This window comes from Phaeodactylum tricornutum, chromosome 10 (genome assembly GCF_000150955.2).
Source record: "Phaeodactylum tricornutum CCAP 1055/1 chromosome 10, whole genome shotgun sequence".
In the NCBI taxonomy this organism is placed as follows: domain Eukaryota; phylum Bacillariophyta; class Bacillariophyceae; order Surirellales; family Neidiaceae; genus Phaeodactylum; species Phaeodactylum tricornutum.
In genome coordinates this window covers 531,000-547,905 of record NC_011678.1, presented here as the reverse complement: position 1 = coordinate 547,905, position 16,906 = coordinate 531,000, and the positions used below count along the sequence as shown (strand labels likewise).

Sequence of the window (16,906 nt, the reverse complement as noted above, 5' to 3'; positions counted from 1 at the left end):
CAAGACCAAGTAAGTCGAGGCTTGTCGTGATATGACGGTCAGTCATGTGTCCGTACTTCGGACTGAGAGCATACGTTAGAGACGCACGTCTGACTGACGTGGAGAGAGAAACTATTCAAGATCATGAAGTTCAAGATACACATTTAGGAAAACAGTATTGAACGTGAAGAAGCAAGATATGTTCAACATGGGAACGAATCAGCAAGAAAGAAGGAATGAGTTGGTCGAAGTTGATCGTGCGAAATCACTTTAGAGGATAAGAGCAAATGCTCACTAATTTAGGTTTAGTCAACTTGTGAGAAGATTACTGTTATTCTACGTGGAATATACAGAGAGAGGGTCGAGATTTCAACACGTTTGATCAAACGGAACGTTGATCTTGACATTGTTTGAGTATGAGTACTGTCGACGCAGAGTCGAAGTGGGAAGGTGAGTCCATCCGTGTTTTCCCATTCACCGGAAAGGACAAGAAATTATGGCGAGCCTGGAGTCGTAAAACGTTGGCTGTCGGAAAAGGGAAGAAATGGGAGAAGGCGTTGACGCATGATCTGAATATTGAGGAAATTCAGAAGAAAGAAAAGAAATTGAGTGACGAAGAAAGGAAGGCGCTGTCGATGAACGACGCAGCGTGGAGCTACCTTGTGTGGGCATGCCAAGACAGGGCATTTAACATTGTTGATAAAGTGAAGGACAATGTGGCATTCAAAGCCTGGCAGATGTTGAAGAAGAAATACGAACCGAAGGAGGTTGATGCGTATATTCAGCTGCAGGATGAGTTTCAGGAATGCAAGATGGAGTCGGATAAAGATGATCCGACAATTTTTATCGAAGAACTCGAAGTTATCAATGGATGCATGGGAGCCATTCAGGATAAGTATGAGAAGGATGATGTGGAAATGATTTCGCATATCTTCTCGAAGTTGCCGGTTTCGTACTCGGAGTTCATAACAAGTCAGAAAACGAAAGGCATTCAGAATACATCAGTCGAGGACATTAAAGATGCTCTCAAGGAGTATTGGAAAAGAACAATCAAGACGTCGACAAAAACGTCAGTGACAGAAGAGAAAGCTCTATCGGTTTCAGACGGAAAACCGAAAGGAAAGAGCGGAGGACGATTTAGAGGCACATGCAATTATTGCGGAAAGCCAGGACATAAGGAAATTGACTGTTTCAAAAGGAAGAATGAACAGAAAGAGAACGGTGAAAACAGAAACGACAATAGAAACTCCAATAATGGAGGCAGAAACAAGTCGGACATCAAGTGTTTTTGATGCAAGAAGAAGGGACATAAGTCATACGAGTGTCCAGACAAGGATCCAGTAACAAGCTTATTTGTTGGACAAGTTGATGATCCCGATGAAGAACTAAGATGGGAGTTCAGAGGCATTGCAGCTGAGTACTGCAAAATTGCCGAAATGAACGAAGTCGAAACTAAGGTATTTCGGTGCGTCCGAATGTTACGAACAACGATGAAATCTCATTGGTGGACAGTGGAGCATCAGGACATACTTTCAGAAACGCTGAAGGAATGTATAACATCAAAAGTCCTATGATGAAGAACGTCGTCGTTGGCAATGGTGTGAATTGCAAGATAGAAAAGTCTGGGACAATAAGTTTTCAGGACTCAGAAACGAAGACAATTTTTGAAGCAACAGAAATCAATCATGTTCCGAACATGACGAAAAATCTTTTGAGTTTGAGTCGTCTAATTGATGACGGATGGAATCCGGAATTTACGAAAGAAGCTCTGTTTCTTGAACGCGTGCAGAATGGACAGAAGAAAAGAATTAAGTGTCCACGTTACTCGGATGGTATGTATTATCTAGAGGCAAAACGTGTCAAACCAGAAAACATCAATAATGCGGAAGCGGAGCGGGGAGGACAAAACACAGGAATGAGTGAAACAAATTGGAAAGATGTCACTACAGAAATAGACGATATGGGCAATACCAAAGGACAGAAACAGGTGAAAATTTTATCAATGGATATTAATGAAGCGCATGACAAGTTGGGACATAAAGGAGAATTCTTATTGAAGAAGACATTGAAACATCACTCGATTAAAATCACTGGTGAAATGGAAAGCTGTGAGGGCTGCTGTCTAGCAAAAGCAAAACAGAAATCGGTTTCGAAAACGACAAACATCAAAGCTGAGAACCCGGGAGAACGCTTATTTGTGGATATGTCAGGTCCTTTCACGGCTACAATCTTAGGAAGCAGATATCAAATTCAAGTGGTTGATGATGCAACGCGAAAAGGATTTATTGGGTTTGTTAAGAAACGAAGTGATTTGTCTCATTGGTTGGAAGAAAATGTGCTTTCAAAAATGGAAGGAATGAAAAAGAAAACAAAGTATATACGAGCTGATAACGCTGGAGAAAACAGAAATCCTTTGGAGAAGTTATGTGATCAGAAAGGGATAACTTTGGAATTGACTGCCCCGGACACACCTCAGCAGAATGGTGTAGTGGAGAGACGCATAGCACTGCTACAGCAGAGAGCTAATGCAAGGATGATGGCGGCAGATTTAACGTTGGAAGCGCGTGCACTATTATGGGCAGAGGCTCTAAATATGGCAAATGATTTGGAAAATATTACATTGAATACAATGTCGGACAAGTCACCGGACGAATTATTTACAAATGAGCCGACAAAACTTATGGATCGCTTAGTGGAATTTGGAAGAATTGGATATGCAACGATACGACGAAAATTTAAAGGAAAATGGAAAGAGAAGAGTTTGCGAGTTGTTATGGTGGGCTACGCAAAGAATCATTTGGCAGACACCTATCGGTTGTACAATCCGCAAAACAAAAGTATCATTGAATCAAGAGATGTGGTGTGGTCGGATTGGAAGCGACCCGATCCGAAACGAAGTCTCAGTATTTTTGTAAAAGAACCGGAAACGTTGAAAGAACCTGTCGGAATTGATGACAAAGAGTGTGTGAGTCAACCAAGGATGCTAGAAATCCCGCATATAAACCTACCTGAAGAAGCGGCACCCGATACTGCAGCAGGGAGGAATGTTGGGGATGCAGCAGTTCCGGTTGCGCAAGAGACCAACGAAGAAAAAGCGGCAAAAATAGCGAGTCGTCTAGAACGAGAAATGAGAAAACTGAATGTCAGTTGGAATCCGATGGCAAAAGAAGCGATGGAAAAACCAACGGCAATTGACGAGGAACAATCCGGAAAAACGAAACAAGTTCATTTTGTGTTCAATACGGAGTTGAGCAGTGATCATGGTGAACCGAAAGAACTTTTGAGTGAAGCACTGGTTGGACCAGAAAAGGAAAAGTGGTTACCTTCGGCTGTGAATGAAATTATGAATTTTATCAAGCGAGGAAGCTGGAAGAAAGTACCGCGTTCCCAAGCAAGGAAGTCTGGAAAGACAATTTTACCTACAAAATGGGTATTTAAGAAGAAAGATGAGCAAGACGGGACAACACGTTATAAAAGCAGAATTGTGACAAAAGGGTTTATGCAGATACCTGGAGTTGATTATTCGGAGTCATTTTCACCGGTTGCGAATGATACATCGGTGCGAATTGGAATAGCAAAAACACTCGCGAATGATGATTGGGTTATCGAAGTTATTGATATTGAGGCAGCTTTTCTGGAAGGTCAATTGGAACAAGACACATATATTGAATGGCCAGAAGGGATGTTTGAATTAGGGTTTATTACAGAAGATGATTCAGAAAGAGCTTGCATCCAATTAACGAAGTCTATGTATGGGAATGTGGATGCGGCGAGACGTTTCTATATTGAATACAAGAAACATCTTACAGGGAACCCAATGGGTATGGAGTCAAGTGAAGTGGACCCGTGTGTTTTCTATTTGAAAAGAACAATAAAATATGTTTGATTGCGATGACGCATGTGGATGATACAATTTTATTTGGACCGAAACGAGAAATTGAATGGTTCAAAGTTGGTGTGAAGAAAAGGTTTAATTATTCCGATCTCGGAAAGCTGAAGAAACATCTCGGAGTTTGGTATGAATGGAAAGAAACCAATTTGGGAGAAAGATTTTTGATTGGAAGTATGCCGAAACTAGTCAAGGAAATTATCGAAAGTTTCGAGAAACATATGGGAAGAAAAGCAAAGGAGTACAGTACACCTGGTACACCTGGAATTTCATTATTGAAAAATACGGCAGAAACAGTGGATGCAGAAAAATATCGATCTATTGTCGGAAAATACATGTATTTGGTTACGAAGATATTTCCAGAAGGATCGAATACGGCACGAGAATTAACAAAACATTTTTCGAATCCAGGATTGGAACATTGGAAAGAGTTGGAAAGAGCTGTGGGATATTTGAAGAAAAACGAGAACGATGTGAAATTAACATATCGAAAACCGCGAGAGATGCGAGCTGTTGCTAATGTTGACAGTAATTACGCAACAAACAAAGATGACCGTCGAAGTGTTTCAGGAGCATTTTTACAGTTGGTGGAACATTGACAAATTGGATGTCAAAAACGCAAACATCGGTAACGTTAAGCAGTTGCGAAGCAGAGTATGTTGCAGTCGCGCTGGCTACACAAGAATTACTTTTTATGCAGATGTTATTAAAGGAACTCGGAGAATGCGAATATCCAGGAGTCATATTGGAGGATAACACCGGAGCAATATTTTTGGTGAAGAACCAGCAAGTAGGTCAGAGGACGAAGCACATTGATGTGCGTTATCATTTTATTCGCGAACATTATGACAAAGGCGAGATTGATATTACATATACACGATCGGAGAACAATGAGGCGGATATTGGTACGAAGAATACGACCGAGAATTTGCATCAGAAGCATGCAGGCAATATTAGGAATGGTACAATGTACGTTCGAGAAAATTGGAACGATTTGATGAAGGAAATCCAAGTCCGAAGCCCGGAGGGAGGATGTCGTGATATGACGGTCAGTCATGTGTCCGTACTTCGGACTGAGAGCATACGTTAGAGACGCACGTCTGACTGACGTGGAGAGAGAAACTATTCAAGATCATGAAGTTCAAGATACACATTATTCTACGTGGAATATACAGAGAGAGGGTCAAGATTTCAACAGAGGCTAAACAGAGAATCCTCTGTAGCTTTTCTTGTTCGTCACATTAAAAAAGAAATTTATGTTTGTCAATTTGGTGAATCACTCAACGCAGATAAACGCCTTTCTCACAACGGATTTGCACCGAGGGTGAAATTAGGCATGGCAGAGGATGGATTGGTGACGAGGCTCACGACTCCTGAGCCCCGTCTAGAGCCAGTCGCTGTCATACTAATAGCACTACTCACCGCCATACGACTTTGTTGTAACAGAGCATCATCTAACTCGGTAATGCGATCAGCGAATCCGTCCACGTATTCCTCCAATACAGCCCGGTCCTCAACCCCGAGGTTAGTTTCCATCAACAAAGTTTCGGCGAGAAGTCCTGCCGATCGGTAGGAGGAACGGGCAGCTTCGTTCTGTCCCAACAACTGTTTGACCGCCCCTTGTCGGCCGTAAGCGCAAGAATGATTGTAAATTAATTCCTCCGCACTTGTAGCCGACTGAACATCGTTCCTTTCCGACAGCGTCTGCGGTGATGGAAGTTTTCGAATTTCTGTAGTGGCAGCATCGGCACGTTCCAGCACGCCACTAAATTGTCCGCCCAGCCAGGTGGCAGTAACTTCGCATCGCTTCTTCATGTTTTGAACGTGTGTCAGCTGATCCGGCTTGAGTCGTTGGAGAGACACAGACTCCAGTTCCATGGCCACGCGTTGCGCAGCGCCAACCGAGCCTTTCAATAGTTTAAGACCCTTCAAATAACAGGACAGTGCTTCTTCAAAGTGGGCACGAATGACGGCTGGAGTCGCTTTCGAAGGATGCCGAGGACTGGTTATACTCACCCCCGTCCCAAACGTTGAACTCGTACGAGAGGGCATACCGGTCTCAAAAAGAGGAGGTGATTCTGCATTAAAAACAAATGGCATTTCGTCCAATTCATCTTCCTTCACGTCCGGCATCGATTTATCGGTCGCCGATGACGATCGACGACGTCGAATAGAGGCAGTGATCTCGGTCGAGCTCGAATCATCCGTTACCGTCCCGCCATCATGGTCGACTGTCTCTTCCACAATACCCTCCATTTGTCCTGCTGAGAGTAGCAACGAGGAATTATGCTCATTCATTAAAACCATTCGCATAGCTAGATACGCGCGGTTGTCCCCAAGATGAGCGACGCTAATGGCCCGGCGACCAACATCTTCAGATGCTGCAAGCATTTTACTTGCCATCGAGATCTGAGCATCGTAGTGCTTCCCGGATGAATTTCCCTCATATAATATACGAGCACGGCCACTAAGCATCCCCATCAATGCTCCTCCGGTTCCTGGACTAGTACTCAACATGCCCTTTGGTTGTTTGACGAGCATGTAGTCACCTCGCGTTGCCGATACTGATCCCTTTGGTACGAAATAGCCATGCGGTGGAACCTCGTAGGCAGAGGGATAACCACTGATAGTCGACGCAGTCGGTGATTTATGAAGTGATGAACCATGCTCAACCATAACAAAACTATTTTCAGCACTGGAGGTACCGTCGCTGCGTCGTGCTTGTTCGGCTGAATTGTGCTCTATTTTGTGATGCTGAAGAGCCGTACGAACTGGAGGACTCGCGAAGCCTCGACTGTCCAAGGAGGGAGGTAGCGGAGCACCACTCAAGTTAAGAACTGGGACTTGGCTGGATGAGGGTGGACTAGGTATCAAAGGAGTCAATCCATGTTGTGTTCGTGCATTTTGCGTGGTCAACGTGGAAACGGCTGCCGAACCCACATCTCTACCGGCGGAAGGTGCAGGGCTGTACGGTGCGGCGTTTGCAATTTCTCTTGCATTCTCCTGAGATTGCTTTTGCTGCTGGTACTCTTGCGACTGTTGATGATACGAGGACGGCTTGTCGGAAAGCTGGCCGTCGTATTCAGTTGGGGATGTGGTTCCTTCGTTTTCTGGAATTGTGCCCAAATTCGTCGAAGGCCGTTCACAGCTACCCTTATCATCTCGGGCAATCCCGTTACAGCCCAGAGCGACAAAAGCATCACAAGCTTCAAAAAACTCTTTAAACCCAGCGCGACTGAGCGGGTTTCGATTTAGAAGGAGTCGCAACAAGTTGACACATTCCTTGCTCACCCGCACGTCTGGTGGAAGACGGACCGCTTTACGCTGAATGTTGCGCAACAGATCAATGTGATTCTCGCCATTGAATGGTGGACGTCCGCAAATCATTTCAAAAAGAACCGTACCGACACTCCAGAGATCGGCCTTCGCATCGTACCTAAACAACGATAATGGATTGTCGGTAGGCGGCGGTCAGTCTACGAACAAACCAATGTACAAGAAACAACCAGACGATCCAAGCTACTTAACGTACCGGTGATGTTGCAGGATTTCGGGCGCCATGTAAAGGGGCGACCCACACAGGGTCTCTGCCAGCGACGTGGTCTGGAGATGTCGAGCAAAGCCAAAATCCGCAATCTTCAAGCCAAACTCTTGAGACGGAAAATTCGCTCGACGCCGCTGTTCTTCTAGTTCATCCGTTTTTTCCCAGTCGTCACTTTCATCCAAAGGTAAGCCGCTGGTCAGCAATAAATTCTGCGGCTTAATATCCCTATGGATGAGTTCCTGTCCCCAGAGAAATTTGAGGCCGGCGGACAAATCGCGCATCAAGCGCCGGGTAAGTCCCTCGGAAAGACGCCCCGTTTTTCGGCGACGTATCAAGCCCTGCAGGTCGCCACCAGCGCAGTACTCCAAAATGAGATAAAAATGCCGCGCAGTCTTTTGCACATCGTGTAAGCACACAATGTTGGGGTGCCGGTAGGTTCGCAGGATGGAGATTTCAATTTCCAAGTTTTGCAGCACCTTTTTGGTCAGTTTTTCGGAAGTCCTCGTAATGGCTTTAATGGCGACCGTTTCAGCGACATTTGTGGGAGTCTGCGACAAGCGCACACCCTTATAAACGGTAGCGAAGGAGCCGGAGCCCAGCTTCTGTTGCAACGCGTAACCAGCGACGACTTTGACCTTCTGATGCTCGCTATTGGACGAAACTTGCAGAAAGGAGCCAGAGGAAGGGCCGCTCATGATGAGGAATCCAATGAAAAGCTGAAGACGCGCATGGAATGTTGTGGTTTCGTCTGCACACGATGTAGCAGGCTTTATCGGAGAATGGAACGAATGCGTGGAATCTACGAGTAAGTGTAGTGACTGTAATCAAGAGCGAAAGAAGGTTGAGCCCACGTCTGTCTAGCCCTTGCGAGTGACTGGTATGGAAAAGAGAATTTCAAGGCCGAGTTCGGGCGGGGAGGGCACGCAGAGAGTTCGGTCCGGAATAATCGAAAACCTAGAAAATATCGCAACGACAAAAAGAACAGTATTAGATTTTGTCAGTGTATCTGAATGGTCTACCATCTGAAGGATGTCACGATTCCGAAAACGGTTGACACCACCGCGATTTAAAACGAACGCACACCAAAAAGGCGCTTTCCGCGGCGCTCGAATCGAAATCTAATTTCCATTTTGTCTTGTTTACCTTAGCTTACCAATGCAGATAATCCTTGGCTGTAGTGGAGAGCTTGCGAGGACTTGTTTGCTTGCTGGACTCGAAAAGCACTTTGGAAATCCGATGATGGGATTTGTTCTGTGGAAATTGTCCGTCGACACTTCGGGCGCAAGGGGTGGAAGTGGGATAGAACTCGTGACCTGGCGGACCAATCATCGAGAGGATGTTCACTGACGTATCTTCAACTTGCCGTCGCACTCTCCAAAAGGAGCGAACGGTAAGCCGGATCCGAATGTGGAACCAAGACGCAGATCCATTGACCCACACAAACTCTTGAGAGTTGCTAGCATTGTTGCGAAACCCCCTAACTCTAAGTTGATAAATGCAGGTATCAATGTATGTACAATAGTCACCGAAATATTCTGTACTAGCTAGCTAGCAAACAAAATCTGTTAATTTGCCTTTTTCCAGAAATATGACGTATCAATGTGCAGTTCGTAATGATTTGGCTCTGTTCCCCTGTAAAGCGGTACATCCAGAGACGCGCGCATGGCTTGGTAAGCGGCTTCGACGGCAATGGGACCATTCGAGAGTGCCCACGGACCACAATGCGGCAGATTCTGAATCGAAATGGAAACGACCGTGGGTGGGGGCTGGTGCCGATGGTCGCCACCCATATCCGTGGGACTGTCCACAGCCACTGGCAAGCTGGCCGGTCCCGGTGGTGCCCCCCAAAAGCTGCCAACTTGCAAATTTACAACGCGACGTGTCACCGACGTGTTCCAGTGGGCCGACAACCCTGCCGTCCCCGCCGTATCCGCAATGCCTCCATCAATCAGCATGTAGTCGGTTTCGTCGTGGGTCCATGCAATGGGTTGGAATAGTAGAGGGAAGGTAGCCGAAGCCCGTGCCGCTCGCGCCATACTGCCCTTGGTCAAAAGTACGCCCCGCATGGTTGCCAAATCAAAGGCCGAGACGGCTACGGGAATTTCAGCGTCCTCCAGCAACGGCCCCGATGAGTTCCAGGAATACCCGAGTGCCGGTCGAGACAACGTTGGTCGTTGACTAACGAGAAAATCCCTCATGAGTCGTTCCACGCGGCGTCCGCGAAAAACGGCACCGAGTCCGGGAAAGTCTCCAATTTGTGAGATAGTCAATCCGTCGCAGTATCGCGCCGCCTGACGGGGCGGGATTCCGGCGGCCAAGAGAACCGCAGCCATGGCCCCTGCCGACGCGCCGGCAACGCTGCGAATGACGGCGGAGGTCAACACGGAAGGTCCCAGGACGTCGCGCCAGGCGTCCAAGACACCGAAATAGCCGTAAAAGCCGAAGAATGCCGGGGCCATGGCGAGATGGAATCCTCGCGAGTCGAGGAGAAAGTCGCGCAAGGTTACATTCGTAACGTGTGTGGATTGGAGTGGTATTGAAGAAGCCTGTTGTACGTGTAGAGGTGGAATAATGTGTGGCAGGATGCGTGTGGAGGGTGTGACGAACCAAGTCCGGCCCGTGGGGACGAGGATTGCTACGACTACCAGTAGAAATATCAGCAGCAGCAGCACCGCCACTAACAGAATCTCCCACCGCCAATTGTTCCCTATGGCCGTTCCCGTGTGGGTGTGCGAGTTCGTACCGTGAGCGGGTGAGCGAGGACGCTTTCCGGCCACACCCGGGAGACTCGGGTCTACACAACGACGATGCACACGGTCGTCCGCATGGCGCCTCCCCTCGTATTTCATGGCAAGGCGCCGATCGTCACGGCACTCTTCTAGTGAATTCCCCCACCACTTACTATCCCCCGGTTTCGTCACACCGTTTTCGTTTGTTGGAGGATGTCGACTTGGAGTACATATATGTGTCGGTGTTGTTTGTTTGCCTAGAGAGGGAGGGAAGAATGGACGGAATGGGAAACGGTCGGATTGATGTGCGCAGTGTAATCGACCCAACGAAAGAGTTTGTCCGGCACACGCAACCCTACTGTTGTCAATAGTTCCATGGTCTCGGACAGACGGACGTACGACTTTCCCTCGTACCAAACGCAGTCCTCCCACGCTTCCTCAACGTCCGCCAGAAACTGTTTCCCGTGACCCCAAAAATTGCACTCTGGAGTGCTTGGTGCACCGCAAATCCCGGCTGGCGTTCGTTTTCCAACCCGGCACGCGACCACTCTCGACGTACAGCCCCCACGTGGTTTGCTAGAATTTATCGAACGGTTTGGGTCACCGATACACATGAAATAGGGCCTACGCGTCCGTTGAAATATAGAGAGAATCGCGTGGGTTTGGTGGTTTTCGTCCGGAAGTCGTTCCTTGATCGTGGCTCGTCGTCGCACGCGCCCGCGGCTGCCGTGGACGGGACTTGCCGTTGCGTGTGGAAACACCCCAACGTACATACGTACACATATACATACACACACACACACGAGCGGGGGAACGGTACCTTGACAGCCGAGACCTCCCGCGTAGTCGTTTTGTAACCACGGGGTCGTGGTGGGGGGTAAAGTCTCCACCTACCGTTACACAATTACACTCAACGGGAAAGTCCGAGTTTCACTGTCAATCCATTCCACTCCCGCAATTTCCCTATTCCGGTCTGTTTTTGGTATAGTACATCTACTAACCTACTCACCTACGACGGCGAAGGCGACGACTGACAGTGAATTTACCAAGGGCGATTCTACCATGAACACCAGCCGCAACGAAACGACGATACGGTCTCGTTTCCATCGCACAGCGCTGGGAACGGCAGTCAAGTTGATGGCGGCAGCGGGATGTTGTGTGGGGGCCTTGCGGGCCTACCAGAACAACAACAACAGCATTACTGTGGGCCGTTCCCCCACGGCAGCTGCGGTATTGTCCGCGAGTCCGCGACGTTTACAAGCCTTGGGTGACAATGTCCCGGCCTACATGCAGACTTACCTGCAGGATTTGACGGATCGACAAAAACTCTTTGACGAAACACCACCGGAAGAAGTCAAGTACTGGTTCGAGTACACGGGGCCTTTGCAGGTACGAAATGTTGATATGTGTTCGTGTGTGCATGTATGTTTGTTTGCACGCGTGTATTGTAGTATAGTGAGTTGGTTGTGTAACTGTGCATACATGCTTGTGTGTGCAACATTACAACATTGAGTCTACCGGGGAAATGAGGAAACCCTCGAAAAGCATAGTTCATCCAAAGTACGAGGTCACCCCTTGCTTGAGGAACTCTGGATACCATCAGAATCGCTATCCGATCCCCTAGAACCTTTGGAAGATGGACTGACTGACTGACTGACTAGCACACACACACACAAGGCGCAACCCATTGTCTCTGGTCACTGTTGATTCTTTGTGGCAGTTTCTCACACGGGCTTGCTTTGCAGAAATACTTTTACCGATATTCCAAAACGCGTGGCAAGGCGGATTACTTTGAAGGACGGGACGACTCGGGTGTGGTCTCGGCACGCTTCGTGGAAGAAGCCGGAGCCAACGACGAGTATAAGGAATTTTTCCAACAACGGTCACCGGACCAGTTGCCGGAAGGCGAAGCCGACGCCTACGCTCGCTTGCTCGAAAACTGCATCGCCCTCGGGAGCACGGCACGGCCGGACACGTCCGCCGGAACCGTATGGAGTCAGTGGTTCCAGGAAAATCAAGATCGCTGCCGGATTCTCTTTGCTATCAACACGGTGGGTGCCGGACGTGGATCCACCATGCTCTGGGAAACCAACCCTCCCCGCGTACACGCCGAAGGACCGCAACCCTGGATATCCGAACAAGAAACCGCCGCCACGCATTTGTTGCGCAATCTCCAAGAGATTGACGCCATGTGCGCTACCGGATGGATCGCCGCCCGCGTACAAATGCTCGTCTGTGAACCCATTCCGGCCAAATGGACCGAATGGATCGATGCCCAACTCGTGCACTGTGGAGGCAAGCCCTGGCCGCTCGATCGAGCCGTGGACGAAGATATGGACATGGAAGACCGACCCAGTCCCGTGCAAATCGTTGTGGTCGCTAGTGCTACCACGGCCGATTCCTGTCACGATCTCAAGAGTGGACTCATGGAAAAGCGCACGCAGGATCTCATCCTCGCGCCCCCGCATCTGGGCAAGGGAGGTAACGACGCCACTCAAAAGACCACTAACCCCGATTTGGTCAGTAGCGGGGACTTTGATCTGCACGTGGCCATGAAGTGGACAACCTTGGTCAGTGTTCGCGCGGTCAACTCCTTTCTGCAAGCGAGCGCCGATATGGCCGCAGCGGCCTCCACCACCAACCCACCTAGTCCCACAGACAACGGTCCCTCTAGTCCCTTTCTGGTTCCTTCTTTTGTTCGCGTCGCGTACGTGAGCGAAGAAAACAGCAAAGTGGCCAAGTGGCGTATGCACGGAGACTTTTTTCACCCAGCGGCCTGGGAAATTTGCAAGGATTCCTTTGATATGACTTGGATTCCCAACTCGCTTTCCGGTGGTGGCGGTGTCAACGGATTGTGCGACGCCGACAGCAACACGGCGGTGGCCCGCAAGCTTTCGGAGCGTCAGGATTGCGGACAGTGGTGGGCGTACTTTACCGAACTCCAGATGCCGACTAGTCCGGAAGTCTATGCGAACGAAAAAACACCCCCTCCAGTTCTGGGCGGCAGCAACTTTTTCTGGATGGTCACGGAGAGGCAGCGTGTGGAACTCGTCCAAGGTATGGTCTGCCGTCACGAGGGCAAATCCGACTGCCCAGCCGAACCCCAAGCCGTTATTCCACTCGGTGATCTCGAGAGCTTTCTCGTCAACTTTACCCCCAACACGGCCCTCGGCAAGAAGCACGTCAAGGGACGCCGTCCCGGCTACAGCCAGGAGGACGACCGTGAAGCCGACCGTCAGCGTGTGTTGGAGCGCAAACAATTGCAGGACCACGAAGAAATTGAGAAGGCCCTCTTTGATTACACGATTTACCCTGCTGCACTCTTTCACAAGGACGCAACGCTCAAGGCCGCTCGCGCTCGCGACGCCGCCCTCACCACTCATCGCAATGCCGAAGCGGTGGGCCCGCAAACAGTCAAGTCAAGTTATTACGACGTGACGATCACCAAGCCCCGGGGACCGGTCCTGGGATGGTGCCAGGCGGCCGCGCGTAGGGGACTTTGCACCCTGTACGCGGACTACTTTCGTACGAGCAATGACGAGCGGTGCATGGAAGCGTGTGGCCTGAAACGGGACTTTGCACCGCTGTGAGAGCCGGCACCGGGAACTGTATACGTCGGGACCGGACGGAGATGAATTTGCATATACAAAACTATAACAACACTAGCCAGGAAATTAACCTACTCGCTGTGTGTCGTGTAAGACGGAATGTACAAGTGTCTACTCTGTATCGTGGCACGATCGAATGAACGTCGGTGTGCCCCACCCCTGCCCACGGATTATTGTGGCATTCAATCCCGCTTGGTTGCATCGGCCAGTTCCATCGAGTACACGTAGTACCACGAACCGTGGACACCGACCCAGTAAAAGTCCAAGGCTGCCGAGGGTACTCGTACGGAGGAAACGACGGCTGCCCCCGCTAGGGGGACCATGGTGACTTCGTATCCCAGTGTAGTGGCAAGCTCAGTCGCCACGGACGCGTTGATCCGGGCTAGCGTTGCACTGAGAAAGCCCTTGGGCTTGTTGGGATCTGTTTCCGGTAAATGGTGTCCCCGCAATACCCGTTTTAGTTCCTTCTTGGCATCAAAGGAGGATTCGGGTGGGCACGTTTGGACCAAATACAAGTAGCCGAGTGGGAGCGCGAGAATGGAGAGACCCCACATAGTTTGCACCAAAACGCGGAGCAGCAACAGTCCACCAAAGAACGACGCTCCATACTTTAATAAAGCTTGGTTTTGTTCGGAAGACAGCAAGGTCGCCTCGGCGAACTCATCGGATCGATTATCGGCAGCTGTATTTGTAGCGGAGCGACCAGTTCTTGGCGTGTGTGACGATGACAACGGCACCGTCTTGCGACCTTGCCAGCTTTGTACCGTTACTAGGGTCTTCTGGGCAACGAGTCTGCCTTTGGCGTCGACCAAAACTTGGGCTTGTACACCACTGATACTTTTATTTACAATCCCAACGACAGTCTTGGTTAATGGATCCAAGTGGATATCCAAAAAGGCAGCGTCGACTACGGGAACGTTCCGCCGCAAAAGGCGCATTCCGCCGAACGTTCGATCCACAGCCCAACCATCTCGTGGTTTGATTGCCTGTAAATGACCCAAGGCAACCTCACTGGATTCTGTCATGCTCTGATTGTAAAGCGAGCTGTAATGGTTACGGAATCGATGCAGGTATAATGGGAATCAGCGAGTCCGGAGACGACTCGAGGTATGCTCGTGTTCATAGTACACTATTGTTAGTTCGTGTCGTGGAGAAAGAGGGGATTTACGGTGGGGATGCTTCCGAGACCCCGATGATGAACGCCACGAGGCCAACGACTAACTGTAGGAGACGGGAATATCAATGACCCGGAAAATGTTGTGACTATCTATTACGTCATCCCAGGAAATAAAGTTCATGGGACTGACCGTGAAACAAGTAGGTATCTTCCAAAAGGTAAAACGAGCCACAATGGCGACTCCAAAGAAAACGAAGAGTTGCGTGATGTGATGGTACGTTGACGAAGAGAATATCTGGAATCGGAATGAATATGATTCCAGAAGATGCAAGTGCGAGAGCTGAAGAGCGCACGAAAGACGGAGAATTGGCTGCTTTGGAAATGACCAGCCGGCCCGCCCGCTCATCTTTCGAACTGTACACTACGACCGACACAGATTCCTCCAAAACTACCGCCAACAGCACCACATCAGACGAAGACACCACGTCCGGATTACTATCTAGCTTACACGATGTCCCCCGTGATACCGTGGGAGCCCAACGAGTCTGGCGCAATTTCGTTCTCTTTTCTGTCCTGGTCGCGGCTGTGCCCTCCGCTGCGTTGGCCTGTTTAGCGCTCGCCTCGGCACGGTTGGGGTCCATACTGGGCTCCTGGCAGTCCAGCGTCCTTTACATCACCTACACAAGTTCCGCCGTGTTGGGTCTTACTTCGTGGACTGGCAAACGGTTGGGGAGTAAACGTGCGGTAACTGTCGGAATGATATTGTTTGGGGCCTATGTTGCTAGTTTTGGGTTGTCAACCGTGCATCCTCAATTTGCCCAAGCATGGGCACTATCGGGTGCCGCCCTGGGAGGAGTCGGAGCGGGCGTGTTGTGGACTTCCCAGGGGGTGTACTTTACGCAAGCCTCGGAAGATTACAGCTTACGGGTTGGACAAGATTGGGAAGCGTCGACCAGTTTGTTGGGTGGTATTTTTGCATTTGTCTTTTTGGGGGGAGGAAACCGTACTTAATTTGTTGTCGACATTTATGATCCGCGTACTGAAGGTTTCTTGGGAAGCTGTTTTTGTCATTTACAGTTGCATTGTAATTGTAGCAATCATGGGTATGTACCGGGTCCATGAGTATCCCACCGTCTTTGACGACTCGACGCAACCGTGTTCTACCTTTACCGCGACGGTTTCGCTGTTACTTCGCGACGCCAAGATGAAGTACATGATTGGCTTGAACGCGGCATTCGGATTTTCCGGAGCCTTTTTGAATTCGTTCGTGTCGGGCGAAGTGGTCCCGATGGCCTTGCAGGACTCCAATTCAAGCTATGTCGGGGTACTGGTGGCCCTTCACGGAGGCGTTGCGGCCCTCGCTAGTGTAGGCTTCAGTCGCATGGCCCAACACACAGGAAAAGGCCCGATTCTCATTTTAGGGGCGGTGGCCTTTGCGTTGGTAGCCTTGCCGTTTCTATGCCGGCCCGCATTGGAGTCGTGGAACTGGCAGCTACTGGTCGCCGTCTACTCTTTGCAAGGCATCGGTAGGGCCACCTTCGAAGGCACTTTGAAAGCTACGTTTGCCGATTATTTTTCCTACGAGAAAGAGGGAGCATTCGCGAATATAATTTCGCAAAACGGTCTAGCCAGTGGGATTGGCTACGGCTCGTTGTCGCGTCTTAGTTGTTCCTCACCAAGCGCGTACTGTATCAAATACCGAGACAATTCGCTACACAACCTGTTTGTGTTGGCATCACTAGTGGTGGCAACCAGCGCCTTGGCGATTCTTGGCTACGTACGAGCCGCATCCCTCTTCAGGGCCGAAGGAGAAGGACCCGATCCCCTGGTAGAATACCAAAAACGTTCTATTTCTTCTTATTGTAATTCGTGGCTTTCCACCAATGGTTCGACAATAAATCGGCAAACCTACCAAACCTTGAATGTATCTGATACCGAAAGGGTAATTGATAAAGATGATGCTACGCGAGGTTTACCAGAAGTTTCGTAAAAAACAGGCTTGGTAAGTCTAGAAATGACGTGTTGGATCAATGCTGGTTT

General features: G+C 49.4%; 5 protein-coding genes across 5 annotated transcripts; 3 read left to right on the top strand and 2 right to left on the bottom strand.

The window, feature by feature from the left end:
• Window positions 1–395: 395 nt before the first annotated feature.
• On the top strand, window positions 396–1,120 carry PHATRDRAFT_36473 (predicted protein; the record flags this gene model as incomplete). Its single annotated transcript, XM_002180989.1, has 2 exons — window positions 396–1,048; window positions 1,084–1,120. The coding sequence occupies 2 exons, from the start codon at window positions 396–398 to the stop codon at window positions 1,118–1,120; spliced, it is 690 nt and encodes a 229-aa protein (XP_002181025.1).
• A 5,988-nt stretch (window positions 1,121–7,108) lies between these two features.
• On the bottom strand, window positions 7,109–8,044 carry hCDK6 (predicted protein; the record flags this gene model as incomplete). The annotated part of the gene is made up of 3 exons (XM_002180815.1): window positions 7,109–7,304; window positions 7,401–7,518; window positions 7,585–8,044. Coding segments are annotated over 3 exons (774 nt in total), but the record flags the coding sequence as incomplete, so codon positions are not given.
• Window positions 8,045–11,052: 3,008 nt separating this feature from the next.
• PHATRDRAFT_46502 (predicted protein) lies at window positions 11,053–13,824 on the top strand. Its single transcript, XM_002180988.1, has 2 exons — window positions 11,053–11,530; window positions 11,887–13,824. Exons 1-2 carry the CDS (start codon window positions 11,204–11,206, stop codon window positions 13,729–13,731), a joined length of 2,172 nt encoding a protein of 723 aa, XP_002181024.1. The 5' UTR covers window positions 11,053–11,203; the 3' UTR covers window positions 13,732–13,824.
• Window positions 13,781–14,844, bottom strand: PHATRDRAFT_46501 (predicted protein). Its single transcript, XM_002180814.1, has one exon. The coding sequence runs from the start codon at window positions 14,772–14,774 to the stop codon at window positions 13,932–13,934; it is 843 nt and encodes a 280-aa protein (XP_002180850.1). The 5' UTR covers window positions 14,775–14,844; the 3' UTR covers window positions 13,781–13,931.
• A 269-nt stretch (window positions 14,845–15,113) lies between these two features.
• Window positions 15,114–16,856, top strand: PHATRDRAFT_46500 (predicted protein; the record flags this gene model as incomplete). Its single annotated transcript, XM_002180987.1, has 2 exons — window positions 15,114–15,869; window positions 15,961–16,856. The coding sequence occupies exons 1-2, from the start codon at window positions 15,173–15,175 to the stop codon at window positions 16,854–16,856; spliced, it is 1,593 nt and encodes a 530-aa protein (XP_002181023.1). The 5' UTR covers window positions 15,114–15,172.
• Window positions 16,857–16,906: the final 50 nt, after the last annotated feature.